Genomic DNA, 16,798 nt, shown 5'->3' with positions numbered 1-16,798 from the left:
TAAATATATAAATCATAAAAAAATATAGTGTTAAATAAAAAAATGGAATAAGGTTGTGATAATTCCCATTTTATTGATTTCAACAATTAGGGATATATAAAGATTTTGTTTAAATTATTTAGCCAAAAATAAAACCAAAATATATCACCCATTATTGGATAATGTAAAATAAACTTTTTTTTGAACTTCTTGAACTTTTTTAAGAATATTTAAAGTTGGAAGGGATTCCATTGGGTTTTCTTTAAACCTACGTTCAATTTCCATTCTTTTAATTTTTTTTTCTAATTTATTTTTACCTTGTTTTTTTCCATGAAAAATCCACGAAATGTAGCGAAAACTTTCTTTTGGTGTCATAACTTTTCCTGTATCATTTTTATAATCAATTTTGATATCATTTTTATCTGTAGCCATATGCAATGGTTTATTTTCAGGATTTCTATAAACCTTATCTTCTATATTTAATTCGCCTCTAGTTTTCAAATATTCTAATGCTCCAAATAATCCTTCATCTAATTTAATTTCATTAAAAATTTCAGATACACCATTTTCTGAAAGATCTATTTCTTCATCATGCTCATCATTTTTTATTGAATCTTTATCATCTTCATCTTCATCATTATGATTTAATTTTGAAAGTCGGTTTGAATTATTTGCACGATCCGATACTGCAATTTCTATACCACTTTTTTTCGCTCCTGATTTTTTAATACTTTCATGCATATCTATTGGTAAGTATATACTTTTACAAAATTCAGAAGCATCTGTTAATTTTATAGTATTATTATTTTTTTCATCATCAATTTTTTTGTCATCGTCATTTATTACAACTCGTTTTAATAGTTCATTTTGATAATTAATTCTTTCTTTTTTTTTTTTTTTTAAATCATTACCTTTTTCTAATAATTCATATAATTCTTTTTCTTCTTCATTATGACTAAGTAATGTATCATCAAAATAATTAAATTCCATATTCATATTTTCTTCTTTGATTTTTTCCATAACATCTTGTAGAATATTACTATTTCTCTTTGTACTGTCACTATTTGATGTGATCGTATTTTTTTCTTTTTTTGTTTTATCTCCATCCTTTTGTTCGAGTTCTTTTTCTTCGTTTACTGGATCTTCATATAAGAAACTCCATACATCATCTGATTTTCTTTTGTTTATATTTTTAACTTTTCTTTTTTTCATTTGAATAGCTTTGCCACTTTCTGTAATGACATCATCAGTACTAATGAGACTTCTTTTCTTTAGATCTTCCACATTTTTTTTGATTTTATTAGTACGATTTTTTATGTTACTTTTTTTTTTATTGTCTTCTTCATCGGAATTATAATTTACCTGCACATCGAAGGAATGCTCTTTGTCATCATATTTTGGGAGCATATTTATAGATGTGTTATTATCTGCTTGTTCATTTTTATTTTTTAAATCATCTTCATAATATGAGAGTGGATTATAATAATTTTGGTTCCAATAATTATCATCATTTTTTGTTACTAAATTTTTAATATTCTGTTTTTTTAATTCTTCATTTACTAAACAATCATCTTCATCACTTAAAACATTTTGATCTTTCAATGTTAAAATCATATCATTTTGAATATCATCATTTTTATGTTGTACTTTTAAATTCGTAGAAAATTTTTTATTATTTTTTGTTTGTTTTTTTCCTTTTTTTTTTCCTTTTTTTGACACACCATCTTCTTCTTCCTCATCTTCGTCATCACTGTATTTTATATTTTCTGGTTCTAGCTTTTTATTCATAGCATGTCTTGTTTTGTTTACCCAATTTTGAACATCATCAATGTCATCATTAAATTCTTCGCTTATCGTTTTTACCTGGCCACTTTCATCGTTTTCCCTTACATCGTTTTCCGCTTCTTTACTTGCATTTTCTTTTTTTTTTCTACCCCTTCCACTTTTTTTATTATCATTCTCTTTTTCCATTTCTGAACATGACATAAAAAAAAACTTTTTTTTTTTTTTTTTTCGCTAGATTATGAAAATGGCTGTTTTTATTTACTATTTTTTGTTTCAATACATAATGTGACTTTTCCCTTTTTTCCTCTTTCTCTTAATTATTTATATTTCTTTCTAATTTATTAAAAAAGAGAAAATGAAAAGATATGCATATGGACATATATTATAATTAAAATGAAAAGAAGATTACATAGAAAGGGTCATATACCACATGTTTTTTTTTTAACTTTCATAGTTGATCATAATGTTTTATTTTTTTTTTTTTTTTTTTTTTACCATTTTACAAATTGAATTTTGATTAAACTCTTTTAATTTTATCAAATGATATTAAAAAAGAAAAAGTAAAAAAAATTGTTATATATACATGGTATAAAAATGAAAGGGGAAAACATTAAATTCTTAAATTATTACTTATGCTTTTGTATTTTATAATTTTGTATTTATTTTGTTTGCTCATGTTTGGCCTTTTTTATTTTTTTCCTTTTTTCCCTTTTTCGATTTATTCTTAATTTTTTGAAGAATAATTATTTTGGGGTTTTGCTTAAAAATGGAATTAATTTCATAATGGCAAGTTTACCAATATATATTTTCAAAATAAATTAAAAAAATAAAAATTTAATCGAACAAAATTTAAGGAAATGAAAAAAACACATTTTTATTATGGTAGTGAAAAATAGTGTATATAAATCTGTTTATTTTATTTAAAAAAAATCGAGTAATATTTTGAATATTTTTTCATTTTATTGTTTCCACGATCTTGTGTTATTACAAAAAATGAAATAAAGAAGGTATGAATAAGCATTTGTTTTTAAGCAGACACAAATTTCAACTGTTTACTATGTTCTACATAGGTGTGATATTTATAAATGCCTTTCACAAATTGATGATAATACATTACTATTTATGCATACTAGTATGGTAAAAGAAAGTATATATTCAATTTTTTAAGACATATTTGAGAATAAAAATAAAGCAATAAACCTTTGCAGCGCCCTCATATTATTTTTTAAACATGTGCAATGCTCGAACTTATGCAAATATATTTGCTTGCGTAAAAAATGGCTGGGAATGGCTTGGTTAGGTCTATCTACAATTTTATTCAGCTATTCCATTTTACACTATTACACTATTACGCTAAATAGAAAAATGAAATTACTTCCTTATAAATAAAACATGGTAGCATTTGCAAATATAAGAATAAATGTGATAAATAAATGTGATAAATAAATGTATGAGTGCTAGCAAAAATAATAAATTCATGTTCATTGGTGATAAATATTTTTTTTGAAAAAAAATAATAAAATAAGCACATGTTTATATTTACAAATAAATATAAAAAAATGTACGCATATTAGGTCTATTTTTTTTGTAAAGTTCTAAATATTTGATATATTTTATCACTGTATTTACACCCAATTTTATTATAAAAACAAGCCGATATATATATAAAATATTTAATATAAAAAATGTCAATATATTTCCATTTTTATTGTAGATCATTTTCAGTCATAAAAAATAGACTTGATGTGTGTACTATGTGTATGCATGAATGCGTTTTTTATTTGCTTTTATTTTGTTGACTTTAGCGATTGCAAATTTACATTCATGCTTACCACTTGAAATATTTTGAAAAAATTTATAATTTTTAAATTGTTTTAGGTTTTACATTTCATTTATTTGCTTGCAATATAAATATTTCAAAAAAAACATTTTATAAAAAGTTTAAAAAGCGAATTATGTTTTAATTTGGCATACATAGTATTATTTACAATATAGTTTTTTTTTATTTTATTGATTTTCATTGAAAAATAGCATAAGCTTACAATTATAATTTACCTACACATATCCATATATTCTTACTTTCATTACTCAAGTTTGCTAAACCATATATACATTCGAAATAATCAATAATACGAAATATTTATTTTTTTACCTTATCATAAAATATAGGGGAATATATCTATATGTGTGGTTTTTATAAATTTATTTTAACATATTAAATATGCGATTTTTGTGTATTACATAAGATATGTACATATATATACTTACATTATACACACACAAGAAAAGAACAGAATAATGTTTAAAACGGATTAGGTAGGGCTTGTGTTGCTATGCCTTTCCCTTAATATTTGCACATGTACATATGCATATACATATTATTATTAAGCTTAAGTTTATTTTGAAGATTGTTTATATATAATTTTATTTGTATGGAAACGGAAGTAAATTATCACTCCAGTTTGTTGCACACACTTTATAGATATGCATGATGGCCATACTATGGCATATTCACACGAATAAATAATAAATAAATAAATATACATACATACATATATGCAAACATACAGCCACTTATTCAATATTTCATATTCCCTAACAGACCTTGCTTGTGTGAGAAAATTGAGAGTTTCGTGTAAATGGGAAAGAAATATTATAAGATCAAATTACATTGAACGTCGTTTTATAATTTAAAAAAAAAAAAAAAAAAAAAAGTTTAAAGCATAAAAAGGTTTTCATTTTTTATTAAAATTACTGCAAAATAAATTAAGCAGTTCATATAAAACATAGTAACATATTTCTACATATATTATTTAAACATGTGTTTTTTTTCATATATTTTAAATAAATAAATATATAAGTAAAAAAATAGATTATATTTTTAAATATTTATAAGTTTATTTCTCCCCTCTTTAATCACGTAACAATATAATGCTACATACACATATATATATTTTTGAATATATGTACAAACTTATTATAGCGTTACAAAAATATATACATACATAAGAATATTTATATTTATTATATTTCTTCCGAACAATTGGACGTGATAAAATATATTTAAATTAAAATTATTTTTATCAGTAAAAAAATATTTCATCCCCTTATATTTATTTTTGTTTTTTTTTTTTATAATATACCCAAAGTTTTTATTACTACATATAAGCCCGTGCACGTGATAAATATATATACACATATATAAAAATATAAGTATAGATTATATATAACTCCAAAAAATAATATCATCTAGATATATATTACACATTAATTCATATATTTGTTCGTATACTTATTTATAATTTTTATTTTATTTTTATTTAGTAAAACTATTGTACCTGATTTTCATAATAGTTTATTTTTTTTTTTTTTTATATATTTGTTATATTGTATTATTATATTTTGGGAGATAAAAATTATAAGGCATATAATAAATACTCCACAATATAATAGGAAGAAAAAAAAAAAAAAAAAAGTGGGTAAGCATGTAAGTACATATGTATGTGTTTATATATTTCACAATTTGAATAAGTGAAATGACTTATATGTAATTTTTAATTTTCTTCAAAACCCTACGATTTTTTTCTCTTTAATTACGAAAATTTTAAAACACTAACATGTATATTAATATTAAAAATCATACATAAGAACATAGATAGAATAAATAATTATATATGCTGCATATATACATGTGTATATTATTGCCAGTCTTATATTTCGTGGGTATAAAATAACGTCGGATTATTTTAGCCCCCTTTTCTTCTTTCATACCTTTTCATATATTACTACATACTACATACTACACATATGTGTATGCGTATATTTTTTTTGTGCACACAGAGAATGAATATTTAAAATAGAATGTTTGTAATTCACAATTTATGTAAATATAAAATAGAGCCAAATTAGTGTAGTGTCAATTTTGCGTATATATAGGCATATTTTTTACACTTTTTCATTTTTCTTTATTTATATAATGTAATACTATATTTTTTTGATGGTATATCAAGTTAAATATATCCAAACAAAAATATAAAGCTATATATGCATGCATATGTGTGTACATAATTGCATATTTAATCTAGCTATTGTAGGAGGTCAGTAAAAATTTATGCCTATAGGACGTTTGCGAGTTGTTGATTCATTTTTTATCTTCAACCCACAAAAAAAATATTTTTCAATTTTAATAACATATCTTAATATTAGATAAAGATTAATTTAAATGGAAAAAGAGGAATTGAAAAATTTTAGTATCATAAATAATAGAGGAATAGATTCTCCTTTAAATGCCTCCTGTGATAATATAATTGATAAAAATGGAAATGTAATATATAAAAATTATAATAACTTATACAAATTAACCTATAAACATGTTTATAAATACAAAAGAATCACATGTATAAGTACAGACACAATTTATGATCATAATTACAATGCCTACACTCCTCTATATCATTACTACTACATCGACAATGGATTGAATGTAAACCATACTAAGGCACTTAAGGAAGGAGACCAAATTGATGATACGTCGAACGAAAAGGTTGAAAAACGCGAAGATACAGAAAAGCTTGAAATTGAACAAGCTGAAACATGTGATGAATATACGGACGAATGCATTGACGAATATGTTGATGAAAATGTTTATAATATGAAAAGCACTAAACAGAAATGTTTAAAATATAATTTATATGAATTATTGTTATTACGATTTTTAAATTATAAAACAGATGAAGAGAACGATTCAAATGATATATTAAATCGTAGTTTTTTTATAAAAGAAAATAAATATATTCGAGGAGGTTCTAATAAGTATGTAAGAGATGGATATAATTCAAATATACATGATAATTCATTTTCACATAACACAAATAATAAAGGAGAAATAGGTGTAGGATCAACTAATTACAATATTTCCAATTCAAATAATAATCATTATGGAAATTACGATACAGGAAATAATAATAATTATTTAGGGTCTCAAAATGGAAACTTCAATTATACAAATACGTATAACAACAATCTTAGAACAAAGAATGGATATAATCATGATAAGTTTGATGGACCAAATAAGCATTCCAATATTTCGATGAATAATATGAATAATTATAATTCAAAAGCTTTTAAATATATTGATGATAATGGTTATAATTTGCCACTAAATAATATATATATAGACATGGATGGGAAAATGCATTTAACGGAACAAGAAAGGAATAACGGATCAGGATATAATGGAAACATGCATTATGGAAATAAATATGAACGAAACGGACATTATCAAAATAAAGATAATGATCATTTTCAATATCAATCACATTATTCACAATATTCACCAGCTTATGAACATATTGATAAAAACGATCCAGACAGATATTGGGATAATCCATCAGTGTATGGAAAAAAAAATAATCAAGAAATATTTACACTTGGTGATATTAAAAAATATTCAAAAAAAAACGAAAGAGAGAATGATATGAGAGGACGAAATTATAATAAACCAAATGCAGATATAATAAATGAAAATAAAAAAATTAATGATGATAATTTTGTAAGTAGTAGATTAAAAATAGGTAAAGAAACAAATGTAAATGAAAATAATCAAGGAACACATCGAAATAATAGTTACACCATATTTAAAGACAATGATGAAGAAAATTTAGCAAAAAGTAATTTTGCAAAATGGTTTAAGAATAATAATACAGATGGAAATGACAATGGAGATTTATTAAAATATATGAACAACAAAAATAAAACAGGAACAGAAATTGGAGTACGATATAGTAATAATAATAATACTAATCCTGGAGTTGTACCAAATAATGAAGGGGGAGAAATATATAGTAGACTTTCAGACAGCCAAAATTATGGAAGCTCAAATAATAATAATATGAATTATACATACACAAATGAAAGTGTATCTAATATGAATAATACAGAATCAAAGCAATTAAGTAATACAGTTGCAGAACTAGTTATGAAACAGATATCATTGATTAAAGAGAGAAATAAAAATATGGAAGATATTGAAAAACAAAATTCTTTAAATACGTATGAAAATAATTGGAAAAATAGTAACAGTTTTAAAAATGGAAGTAATATCATTGGGCAAACACAAGATAACAATTTATATATAAAAGATGGAGGTAAAAATATAATGGATATATTAAAAAATTTAAATTCAAATAAATTTTCACATGAATCAATGGAACAAGAAATAATTAGACGATCAACTATTGGAATAGGAAATGAACATTATGGATTTCCTATAAATAATGAACAATATAATTATCGAAATAATAATAAACAATATTCTATGGATAATTCAAATTCTAAAAAAAAATTCTATGATAATAATATAAATGAAGTTAATAAAAATAATATGAATATAGATTATATGATGATGAATAAAAAGGTAGGAAATAGTTCTGGAATAAATAATGGGCATACAAATATAAATGATAATCCTAATTTGGGATCTAGAAATAATTATAACTCTGAATATTATATAAACCATGATAATAACATAAATTATAATTCATATAAAAATAAAAATACAACACAAGGAAATATAAATATTACACCAATTATAAATTCTTTATTACGATTGGAAAATGATAATGCATATAATGATAATAGTAGGACACAAGCCCCTTATATTAATAAAGGAGATATAGGTGTGGGTTATTCTATAAGTGAAAATATACAAAATGCAAAAGTTAATAATGTTTTGGATTCTTTAAAATCGTTATTAAAAGCTTCACAAAAAGATATGGATGGAAATAATATCATGGGTTCACATTTAGGAAACTTAGCTCATAATTTAGGAAACAATCGAATATACAATAATAGCGCAAATTTTAATCAACAAAAAAATCCTGTACATATAAATAAATACACAAACTATCATTCACAACAATATTATCCAGCTCAATACAAACAAGAATACAGACATCATCCACATTCAAATTTCAACGATTTCAATAAAAAAAAAATATATAAAAAAGATAAACATATTTCTAAATACTCAAAATCAGATATCCCCACCAATGAATCATTAACTATTCCATTAACAGATGAAAATTAAATATCTCAAAACTGAAGAAGCTACAATTGGGAAAGTTCTACTTACTAATTTGGATTAAAGCAGTTTTAAATGAAAAGAGGACTTGCATGTATTCCCTTCCCCGCTTTATGACTTTCTATATTACATAATACAAAACTACAACAAGCAAGTGATAAGAGAACACAAGCTATATTATTAGGCCAATAATATATGTATAAATAAAAGGTTTAAAATGAAAGTCTGGTGATTTGACATATTTTCGATATGCTTAATATTTATATTTTAAATTATTATGATAAAAATTTTACGAGGGGAAAAAAAAATAATCTCCATTTTTTTTATGTATTATGTGTATTTTTTCGTGTGGGCATAGAGTTATTATAATTTTCTTTGCACTTGCGAAATGTCCTGACTTAAGTTTTAAGTACAAATAGGGCAATTACACACGTAAAGCCATTTTATTATATTTTATTATATTTTATTTAACTATTTATATTTTCTTTTTTTTTCTTTCCGTTTTAAGAAGAAAATAATGCACAAATTTTGTGTTCTTCCAATTACAACATAAACGAATTTTTCCAATAATACGTATAACTTTAACAACTTTATTTGGAATTTAATTTTTAATTTTTACATTATTTATGTTAAACAAGTTTTTATTTAGGTGTACATACACATGGCTACAAAATATGTACATGTACCCCAAAAAATTATGAACAAGCAATAAAAAAATGAAATGTGTACATGTTAAAAATAGCAAATTATAAAGGTAAAGGTGAGACATCAGACAAAATAATTTGATGCCCCTTTATGAGTGGAAAAATAGTGGGAAAATAATTAGAAAAATAGTGAGAAAAATAATGAGAAAATAATGAGAAAATAGTGGGAAAAATTGGTCGGTTTTGCGCCATATAAAAGTCGAGCGGAACAAGAGGTTTCCTCCTTTAAACCCATTTTATGTGAAGGACTTCAAACTTTGAGTTGATCACAAATACATGGGTATTTGTATTAAAAAAATAAACATCATTAGGAATATCATGATCTTTGAAAAAAAATTTAAATAAGATTGGATCATCAAAAGTTCTTATACCATATATTTTATATAATGTATTTATATCCCATATTTCAATTAAATTTCTTGGTTTAATATAAAAGAATATTCCTTTTTTGCAACTTTTGTCAGTTGCAGTAACATAAAAAATATTAGTATTAGTAATGCTTGTGGAATTATTATTATTTATATTTCGAGCTATTTGGTTATAATCTTTTTTTAATATAAAACTCATAAAGGCTGATCTATAACTTTTCCACATATATAAAATACTCAGCCTTGAAATATTATATAGGCACAATCTTCCTAAATTATCAAGCGCTAAAGCTAAGTAGTTATTCCATGGACATACACAAATATCTATAATTTGTCTTTTAGGATCATTAAAAGTATATATCATATTTGTATTAAATGCATATATAGGATAACTATTATTATTTATATTCACTAGTGTATTTTGGTTAGTATTATTTATATGAATTTTATTAGTAGGCGTATTTGATAATGGCTCAGTATCTTTTATAAATATATTTTTTATAAAATTATTAATTTTTGAGCTTAGTTTTTCTGAAGTACCATAGCATTCTCTTTTTATTAAAAAATCCATTTTTGTATTTGGTTTAATTATATTTAAAATAGCCCATGTCATATTTTTTGATGCTATAACATAACTTGGATTTCCATATCCATTGAAATTATTTGCATTCTCTTCAGATTCATCTACTTTTTCCGATGTGCAAATATTTACATATTTAGCAAGATCATCTTTCCCAAATACTGAATATAACTCTCTATTTATTGAATCTAATGTATTATTATATCTAAGTATTATATGAGATATAGGTATATTTTTATTAACTGTAAATATATAATCAATGGGCATTATTTTATTATTTGATTCTAAGGCACGTTTAATTAAATTTGCATTTGAATTTATAACTGTATTATTCTCATGAAGAAATAATATATAATTATTATTATGCTCTAAAAAGATTTTCTTTATTTTACAATCAAAAAATTTATTTTGCATACATATAACACCTTCATGATTGTATAAACAAATTTTTCCATTATTCAAACCTAATACTATATGAGGAAAACAATTATTTATAAAAAATAAATTGATCGCTTCTATATTTTCCTTTTCAATTAATAAAGGATTGAAAAATTTTAAATATACTACATTTTTTTTATTTAAACAATATATCAGAAAAAATATATAATTTTTATTTTGAAAGTAAAATAGCATATTTATAAATTCATCATCTCCTTCATTTAAATCTGGCGAAGAATTATTTGATTCATATATAACTACTTTACAATTTGTTATATTTATATCATCTTTTGTTATACTATGATGAGTATTTATAAATATATTATTTGATATTTGCATTAAAGTTTCAAGAGCAAATATTTCTTCCAGTTCTATATGGTCATCTTCGCTAGTCTTGTTCATGTCATCTTCCGCATTGCTTGCCAAGTCCTGCGTCGTTTCCTTGTCTTCTATTACGGTCTCCTTCGTTTCCTGACCTTCTATTACGGTCTCCTTCATTTCTTGGCCTTCTATCCCGTTTGCCTTCATTTCTTGGTCTTCTATTACGGTCGCCTTCATTTCTTGGCCTTCTATCACGTTCTCCTTCATTTCCTGCTCTTTGAGCAAGTCTTCTTTTGTTATTCTTTCCACGTCATTTGGGGCGTCGTCCTTCATTTCCTGACTTTCTGGCACGCCCTTTTTGGCATCATTTTCCAGGGCCTTTGTCAAATCCGCTGGGGAATCGGGTAGGCCCATCATTGCTGCATAAGGGCAGCCACCTTTGTCGGCATTTTCCTTTTTTATAAAATTTGATTGGTCTACATTTTTATGGGAAGGAATAATTTTTGTATTATCATTTGTGTTATCTATTGTTCCTGAGTCTTCGCATTTATTTAAAATATTGCTCTGGCCATCATTAGTCATAGTTTTATCCCGAATATGGATTTTATTACGTATTTATATTTTCGATGGTCTGGCTATTTGCTTACTATTTTTTATAAGATACTTTTGATATTATCAATTTTTCTCATCATAAAATAATATTATTCATCAAAAAGTCACAAAATTTTAAATAAAAAAATATATATATGAAAAAAAAATAAAACAAAAAAAATTAAATCAATGGGATTACAATAATTTGTATATAAATAATTAAATTGAATAACCAAACAAATAATACATTTTGCATATTTTAAAAATATAAAAATATATTAAAACAATGTGTATTATATAAATATTATAATGTATAATTAAAAATCTATAATATTTTTTTTTTTTTTAAATACATGCTTAGGTTTTATACAAAAATTATTATATATAGTATGCGCTTTATTTTCGTCGGAAAATGCCATTCCCAGTTTGAGATTAATAAATAGCGTACATATTTACAAATAATTTGAAATGGATAACAAAATTAAAGATGGCTTAACTAATGAATATTCCCTATCTATAAGTATGATAAGAATTGATCAGAAGCGAACTATCGAGGGATATAAAAATTATTCGCGAAAATGGATATCTCTGCTTTTTTTACATAAAAAAATACAACTTGAAAAAATAAAACATATTCTAAAATATGTAGATATATAAAGTTCAACTATTTTTTATAACACCCAAATATGTTCCATACATTTTGTATTATATGAATAAAATGACGAGACGTTTAATTTGTTATAAATTCTAAAGAAAAGAGAGAGATGCATATAATCATATATGATTCCCTTTTTTCATAAGTCCTAGCATTTATCTACTGCTTAAGTAATGTTATATAGGTTTATATAAAATTTAAAATGAATTGATGAAAAATATGAATATAAGAATATAAACAAATAGTAGAACATTTTATAAAATCACATATATTCATATGCTTATTTTATTTTCTCCTCTTTTTCAAAGTATTCCTTTGTATTACAAAGAATTTACAAAAATTGTGAAAAAATAAAGTTAAAACACACATTTCCAATGATTTGAAAAGAAACATATTATTAAATAGAATTGAATGATAATTTTTTTTAAATAAATAAACATATGTATAAATATAATTATGTTTGTATGTCCAACAATTTTTTGATTTTTATAATCGTTTTAAAGTAGACACGTAAAAAATAAAATATTATAAATAATTATATTTAAAAAATGTATAGCTAAAATGGGATTATAAATATAGATCCATATAAAAAACAAAACTGTCTTTTCTATTTTTAATACTATTTAACAATTTATATGAAAAAATGTAAAATTAAAATTGATAACTTATGCGAAATAAACATATTTTAAATTAAAAAATATACTACGCTTTTTTTTCTCTCTCCTTTCTTTTTCTGTCTAGTCTAATTTTTTGTCAATACATAGTGATATTATTTCATCACTATTTGTGTTATTATTTGACTTTTCAATGGAAATAAAATATAAATTAAATACTTGGAGCAATGTAGACCATACGTATAAAAGGGTTAAAAAAAAAAAATGTAAGCAAAATATTTTTTATCTAATATTTTTAATATCGATCAGCTTATTAGCCTATTTTCAATCACCAAATTTTGTTGCTTATGCAAAAATTAACGACAAAGAAAAGGATGCCAAATTAGACAACACACCAAGTGACACACCAAATAACGAACCGATAGACAAAGAAAATAATAAATTAGATAATGAAAAAGATAATGCCGAAGAAAATAAAATAGATTCTACAATAAATGAAAATGATTACAATACAAACGATAAAATTCGTAAAGAATTACTGCTCCAATCATTTAATATTAGAAGTTTTCAAGAGGAAAGATATAAATTAAAATTTGTAGAAAAATATATTGTAAATGATCCAGATGTGCTTAATAGTGATAATTTAATATTTGATGCTGTAAGTAGCTTTTATAACGAATTTGTAGATACTTATATAAGCCCACCTGCCGATGGAGATAAAACAGGTGTACCATCGAAGGAGAGAGAAATAAAGATAAATGAAATTAAAAAGTTAATACTTTTTAAATTTTCAAAATATGGTATGGTTTTATTCTTTTCTTTTTTTTTAATTAAATTATTTTTTACCCTTGTTCAAAAATTAATAAAATTCATACTCATTCTTATTTTAAAAATTTTAAAATTTTGCTGTTGTGGGGGTCGATAATCAAAATATATTACGAGGAAAAATACCATAAATAATATTATTCATTTGCTCTAGTAGAACAAAATAAACCGACATGAAATATCACAAAAAATGTGAATAGAATAAATTGTATAATTAAATTTCAAGCGAAACATTCTTAGGCAAAAGACGCCAATATTTATTTATTATTATCAAAAATTGTTTTATTTAAAATGCGTATCATATTTGATTTTTTCATTAATACACAAGATAAACTATTGTGAATTTATCAAAAATAGTATTTCATTATTTTTATAAAATAAATATGAACAAAATTTCATTGTTAACGAAAAAAGAGATACAAAAAAAAACTAATAAAAAACATTCCAATGCTTAATAAATTGTCTATAATAATAAACACAAAATAAATGGTGCCAAAATTTTATTAACAATTCAGGTAAATGAAGAATAACAAAAATTTTCAAGCTGACATGTGCATGTAAAAATACACACATATTCTCATTATTCCCTTCTTTTTCTCGATATATATGTAATCACATATTTATATTCCTTCTACACTTTATGCATTTTTACCAATTTTATGGTCTATAATTGCAATATTGTTAAAAACAATGTTTTATAACTGTAATACATATTATTAGTTTCTTTGGCACTTCATTTTTATTCCATATATACATGTGTGCAACATTTTTTTTTTCCACATTTTAGCTATATTTTTTTTTTCCACATTTTAGCTATATTTTTTTTTCAACCATTCTTATTTATTGTCTTAAATTTTGATAATTATATTTCTGTAATATGCATACAATTTTTCCCTAAAATTATGCTTTGTTTAAAAGTAGTTTTACTTCTATATCTTTATTATGTTTAATTCTTCCAAATAAAGAAAATCGATCTTTTTTAAAACCACAACTAGCTTTTTTTTTATTATAAATTTCATAATTTTTTCCCATTCGATTATTTGAATATTCACTTACATATTCATTAGAATTGCTTTTATTTGAATATTGATATTGTGTATTTGAAACATCACGCATATGATCTGCTTTAAATTTTTCTTGAATTGGTAAATCATGTTTGGGATCAGCAGTTGAATAATGCATATTATATTTTTTAAGGGAATTATTTTGCTCTTTTGAAATAAAATCCATTTGGGGGGTATTGGGATAAACTTCATAAGCATCCTCTCTTTTTTCATCATGAAGAATAACACTTTGTCCATAATCATATAAATTGTAATTTTTTCCAGTGTTATATAAATCTGTTTCTATATGTATATTTTTGGGAGCTGTATTTGGTACAGTTCTTTTTTTCATATTATTATTTAAATTAGAATAGACACCATTTATTTGAATATTATAATTTTTAAGATTATTATCCTTAGAATTAGTGGTAGCATTATTTCGATAATTATATATTTGTTTTTTATTTTGTTTTTGATTATTATTTTTCAAATATTTATTGTCATTTTGTTGTTTCATCATTGATTTTTCCCATAAATTATATGAGAGATTATTTTTTTCTCCAATGGAAGGATTTCTTGTCTTATTATATAAATAATTTAAATGGTTATTACCTTTTCCATTCATGTTAACATTTTTTTTACGCATATTTTTCATAGATTTAGCAGTAACATTATAGGGGCTAAGAGTTGTTGTATTATTATTAATTTTCATAGTATTGTTAAAGCTCATATTACCATCATTTTTTTTCATTTCAGAAACTAAATAGCATGCATGGGATTTAAGATAAGTACGTATAATATCTTCCTTAAGCTTATTTGAAGGGTCTAAAGTAGAGGGGAAGGCTTCTCTATATCTTGGGATTCGATTTAAGACAATATATCTCTCTCTATTTAACTTGGCTTTATTATTAACAATATTATTATTAAATAATCTCCTTCTTGTCATAAGATCATATTCTTTCATTTTCTTTCTTAAATTATGTGCTTTTTTCCATTTTTTTTTATCATGTTCATTATTTATACTATTTGGAAGTTTTACATATTCATTTAATTTTAATACTTTATCTAAATATTTATTCCATTTTAATTCTAAATTATTTATTTTGTTTGTTTTAGTATTTCTCATGTTGTCACTTTGTTTTTGAGTATTTACTTTTAAATTATTTTGTATAAAACTTGCATTTTTTTGGCTAGTTTTTTTTTTATTCAAATCGAAATTTATGGAATTATTGGCTACCTGGTTATTTCTCGAATGTATCCCCCCTTTATATTGTTTTGCGTTCATTTGATTGCACTTGAAAATTTGTGAAAATATATGCATAGGGTGCCACGCTTTTTATTCTTATTATTTGTTAGTACGATTACTGTTTTATTTTATTGATGTTTTTTTAATTATTTTAATTTGGTTATTTTTCATAGATAAGACACATAAAATGTTGAATTAAAATGAAATGCAAAAGAGAGAAATATGAACAAGGTCAGTGATGTATGTGTATGTAATTGGTTGTATATATTTTCGGGAAATTACAAAAGTGTAATTGTAAAAATAGGGATTATTATGGATGTTATAAAAAAATAAATGAAATATAAGTAGGATCAAATAGGTAAAAAAAAAAATATATATATGTATATACAATATTTGTGTGCATGTATATATATCAAGATCAAAAAAAGAGAAATTAAAATAACATGTGCATGTTTAAACTGTTAAAAAAAGATTGTTATACATGATCCATTTTTGAAAAAATTGTGTAACAACTTATGTATGTAGAAAGAGAAAGAAAAGAACAAATAGATCAAATTGACAACACAAT

At 23.3% G+C, this 16,798-nt stretch overlaps 5 protein-coding genes across 5 annotated transcripts; 2 read left to right on the top strand and 3 right to left on the bottom strand.

Annotated features, from left to right (window-relative positions):
• Window positions 1-144: 144 nt before the first annotated feature.
• PCHAS_1215500 (U4/U6.U5 tri-snRNP-associated protein 1, putative) lies at window positions 145-1,965 on the bottom strand (the record flags this gene model as incomplete). Its single annotated transcript, XM_016798861.1, has 1 exon — window positions 145-1,965. One exon carries the CDS (start codon window positions 1,963-1,965, stop codon window positions 145-147), a length of 1,821 nt encoding a protein of 606 aa, XP_016654224.1.
• Window positions 1,966-5,986: 4,021 nt separating this feature from the next.
• On the top strand, window positions 5,987-8,851 carry PCHAS_1215400 (conserved Plasmodium protein, unknown function; the record flags this gene model as incomplete). Its single annotated transcript, XM_016798860.1, has 1 exon — window positions 5,987-8,851. The coding sequence occupies one exon, from the start codon at window positions 5,987-5,989 to the stop codon at window positions 8,849-8,851; it is 2,865 nt and encodes a 954-aa protein (XP_016654223.1).
• A 923-nt stretch (window positions 8,852-9,774) lies between these two features.
• Window positions 9,775-11,838, bottom strand: PCHAS_1215300 (Rab3 GTPase-activating protein non-catalytic subunit, putative; the record flags this gene model as incomplete). The annotated part of the gene is made up of 1 exon (XM_736306.2): window positions 9,775-11,838. The coding sequence occupies one exon, from the start codon at window positions 11,836-11,838 to the stop codon at window positions 9,775-9,777; it is 2,064 nt and encodes a 687-aa protein (XP_741399.2).
• A 1,471-nt stretch (window positions 11,839-13,309) lies between these two features.
• On the top strand, window positions 13,310-14,041 carry PCHAS_1215200 (conserved Plasmodium protein, unknown function; the record flags this gene model as incomplete). The annotated part of the gene is made up of 1 exon (XM_739808.2): window positions 13,310-14,041. One exon carries the CDS (start codon window positions 13,310-13,312, stop codon window positions 14,039-14,041), a length of 732 nt encoding a protein of 243 aa, XP_744901.2.
• An 800-nt stretch (window positions 14,042-14,841) lies between these two features.
• Window positions 14,842-16,305, bottom strand: PCHAS_1215100 (conserved Plasmodium protein, unknown function; the record flags this gene model as incomplete). Its single annotated transcript, XM_016798858.1, has 1 exon — window positions 14,842-16,305. The coding sequence occupies one exon, from the start codon at window positions 16,303-16,305 to the stop codon at window positions 14,842-14,844; it is 1,464 nt and encodes a 487-aa protein (XP_016654222.1).
• Window positions 16,306-16,798: the final 493 nt, after the last annotated feature.

Source organism: Plasmodium chabaudi, assembly GCF_900002335.3.
Source record: "Plasmodium chabaudi chabaudi strain AS genome assembly, chromosome: 12".
Taxonomy (NCBI): Eukaryota; Apicomplexa; class Aconoidasida; order Haemosporida; family Plasmodiidae; genus Plasmodium; species Plasmodium chabaudi.
Note: the sequence above shows the minus strand (reverse complement) of the source record. Positions and strands in the feature narration are given on the sequence as shown.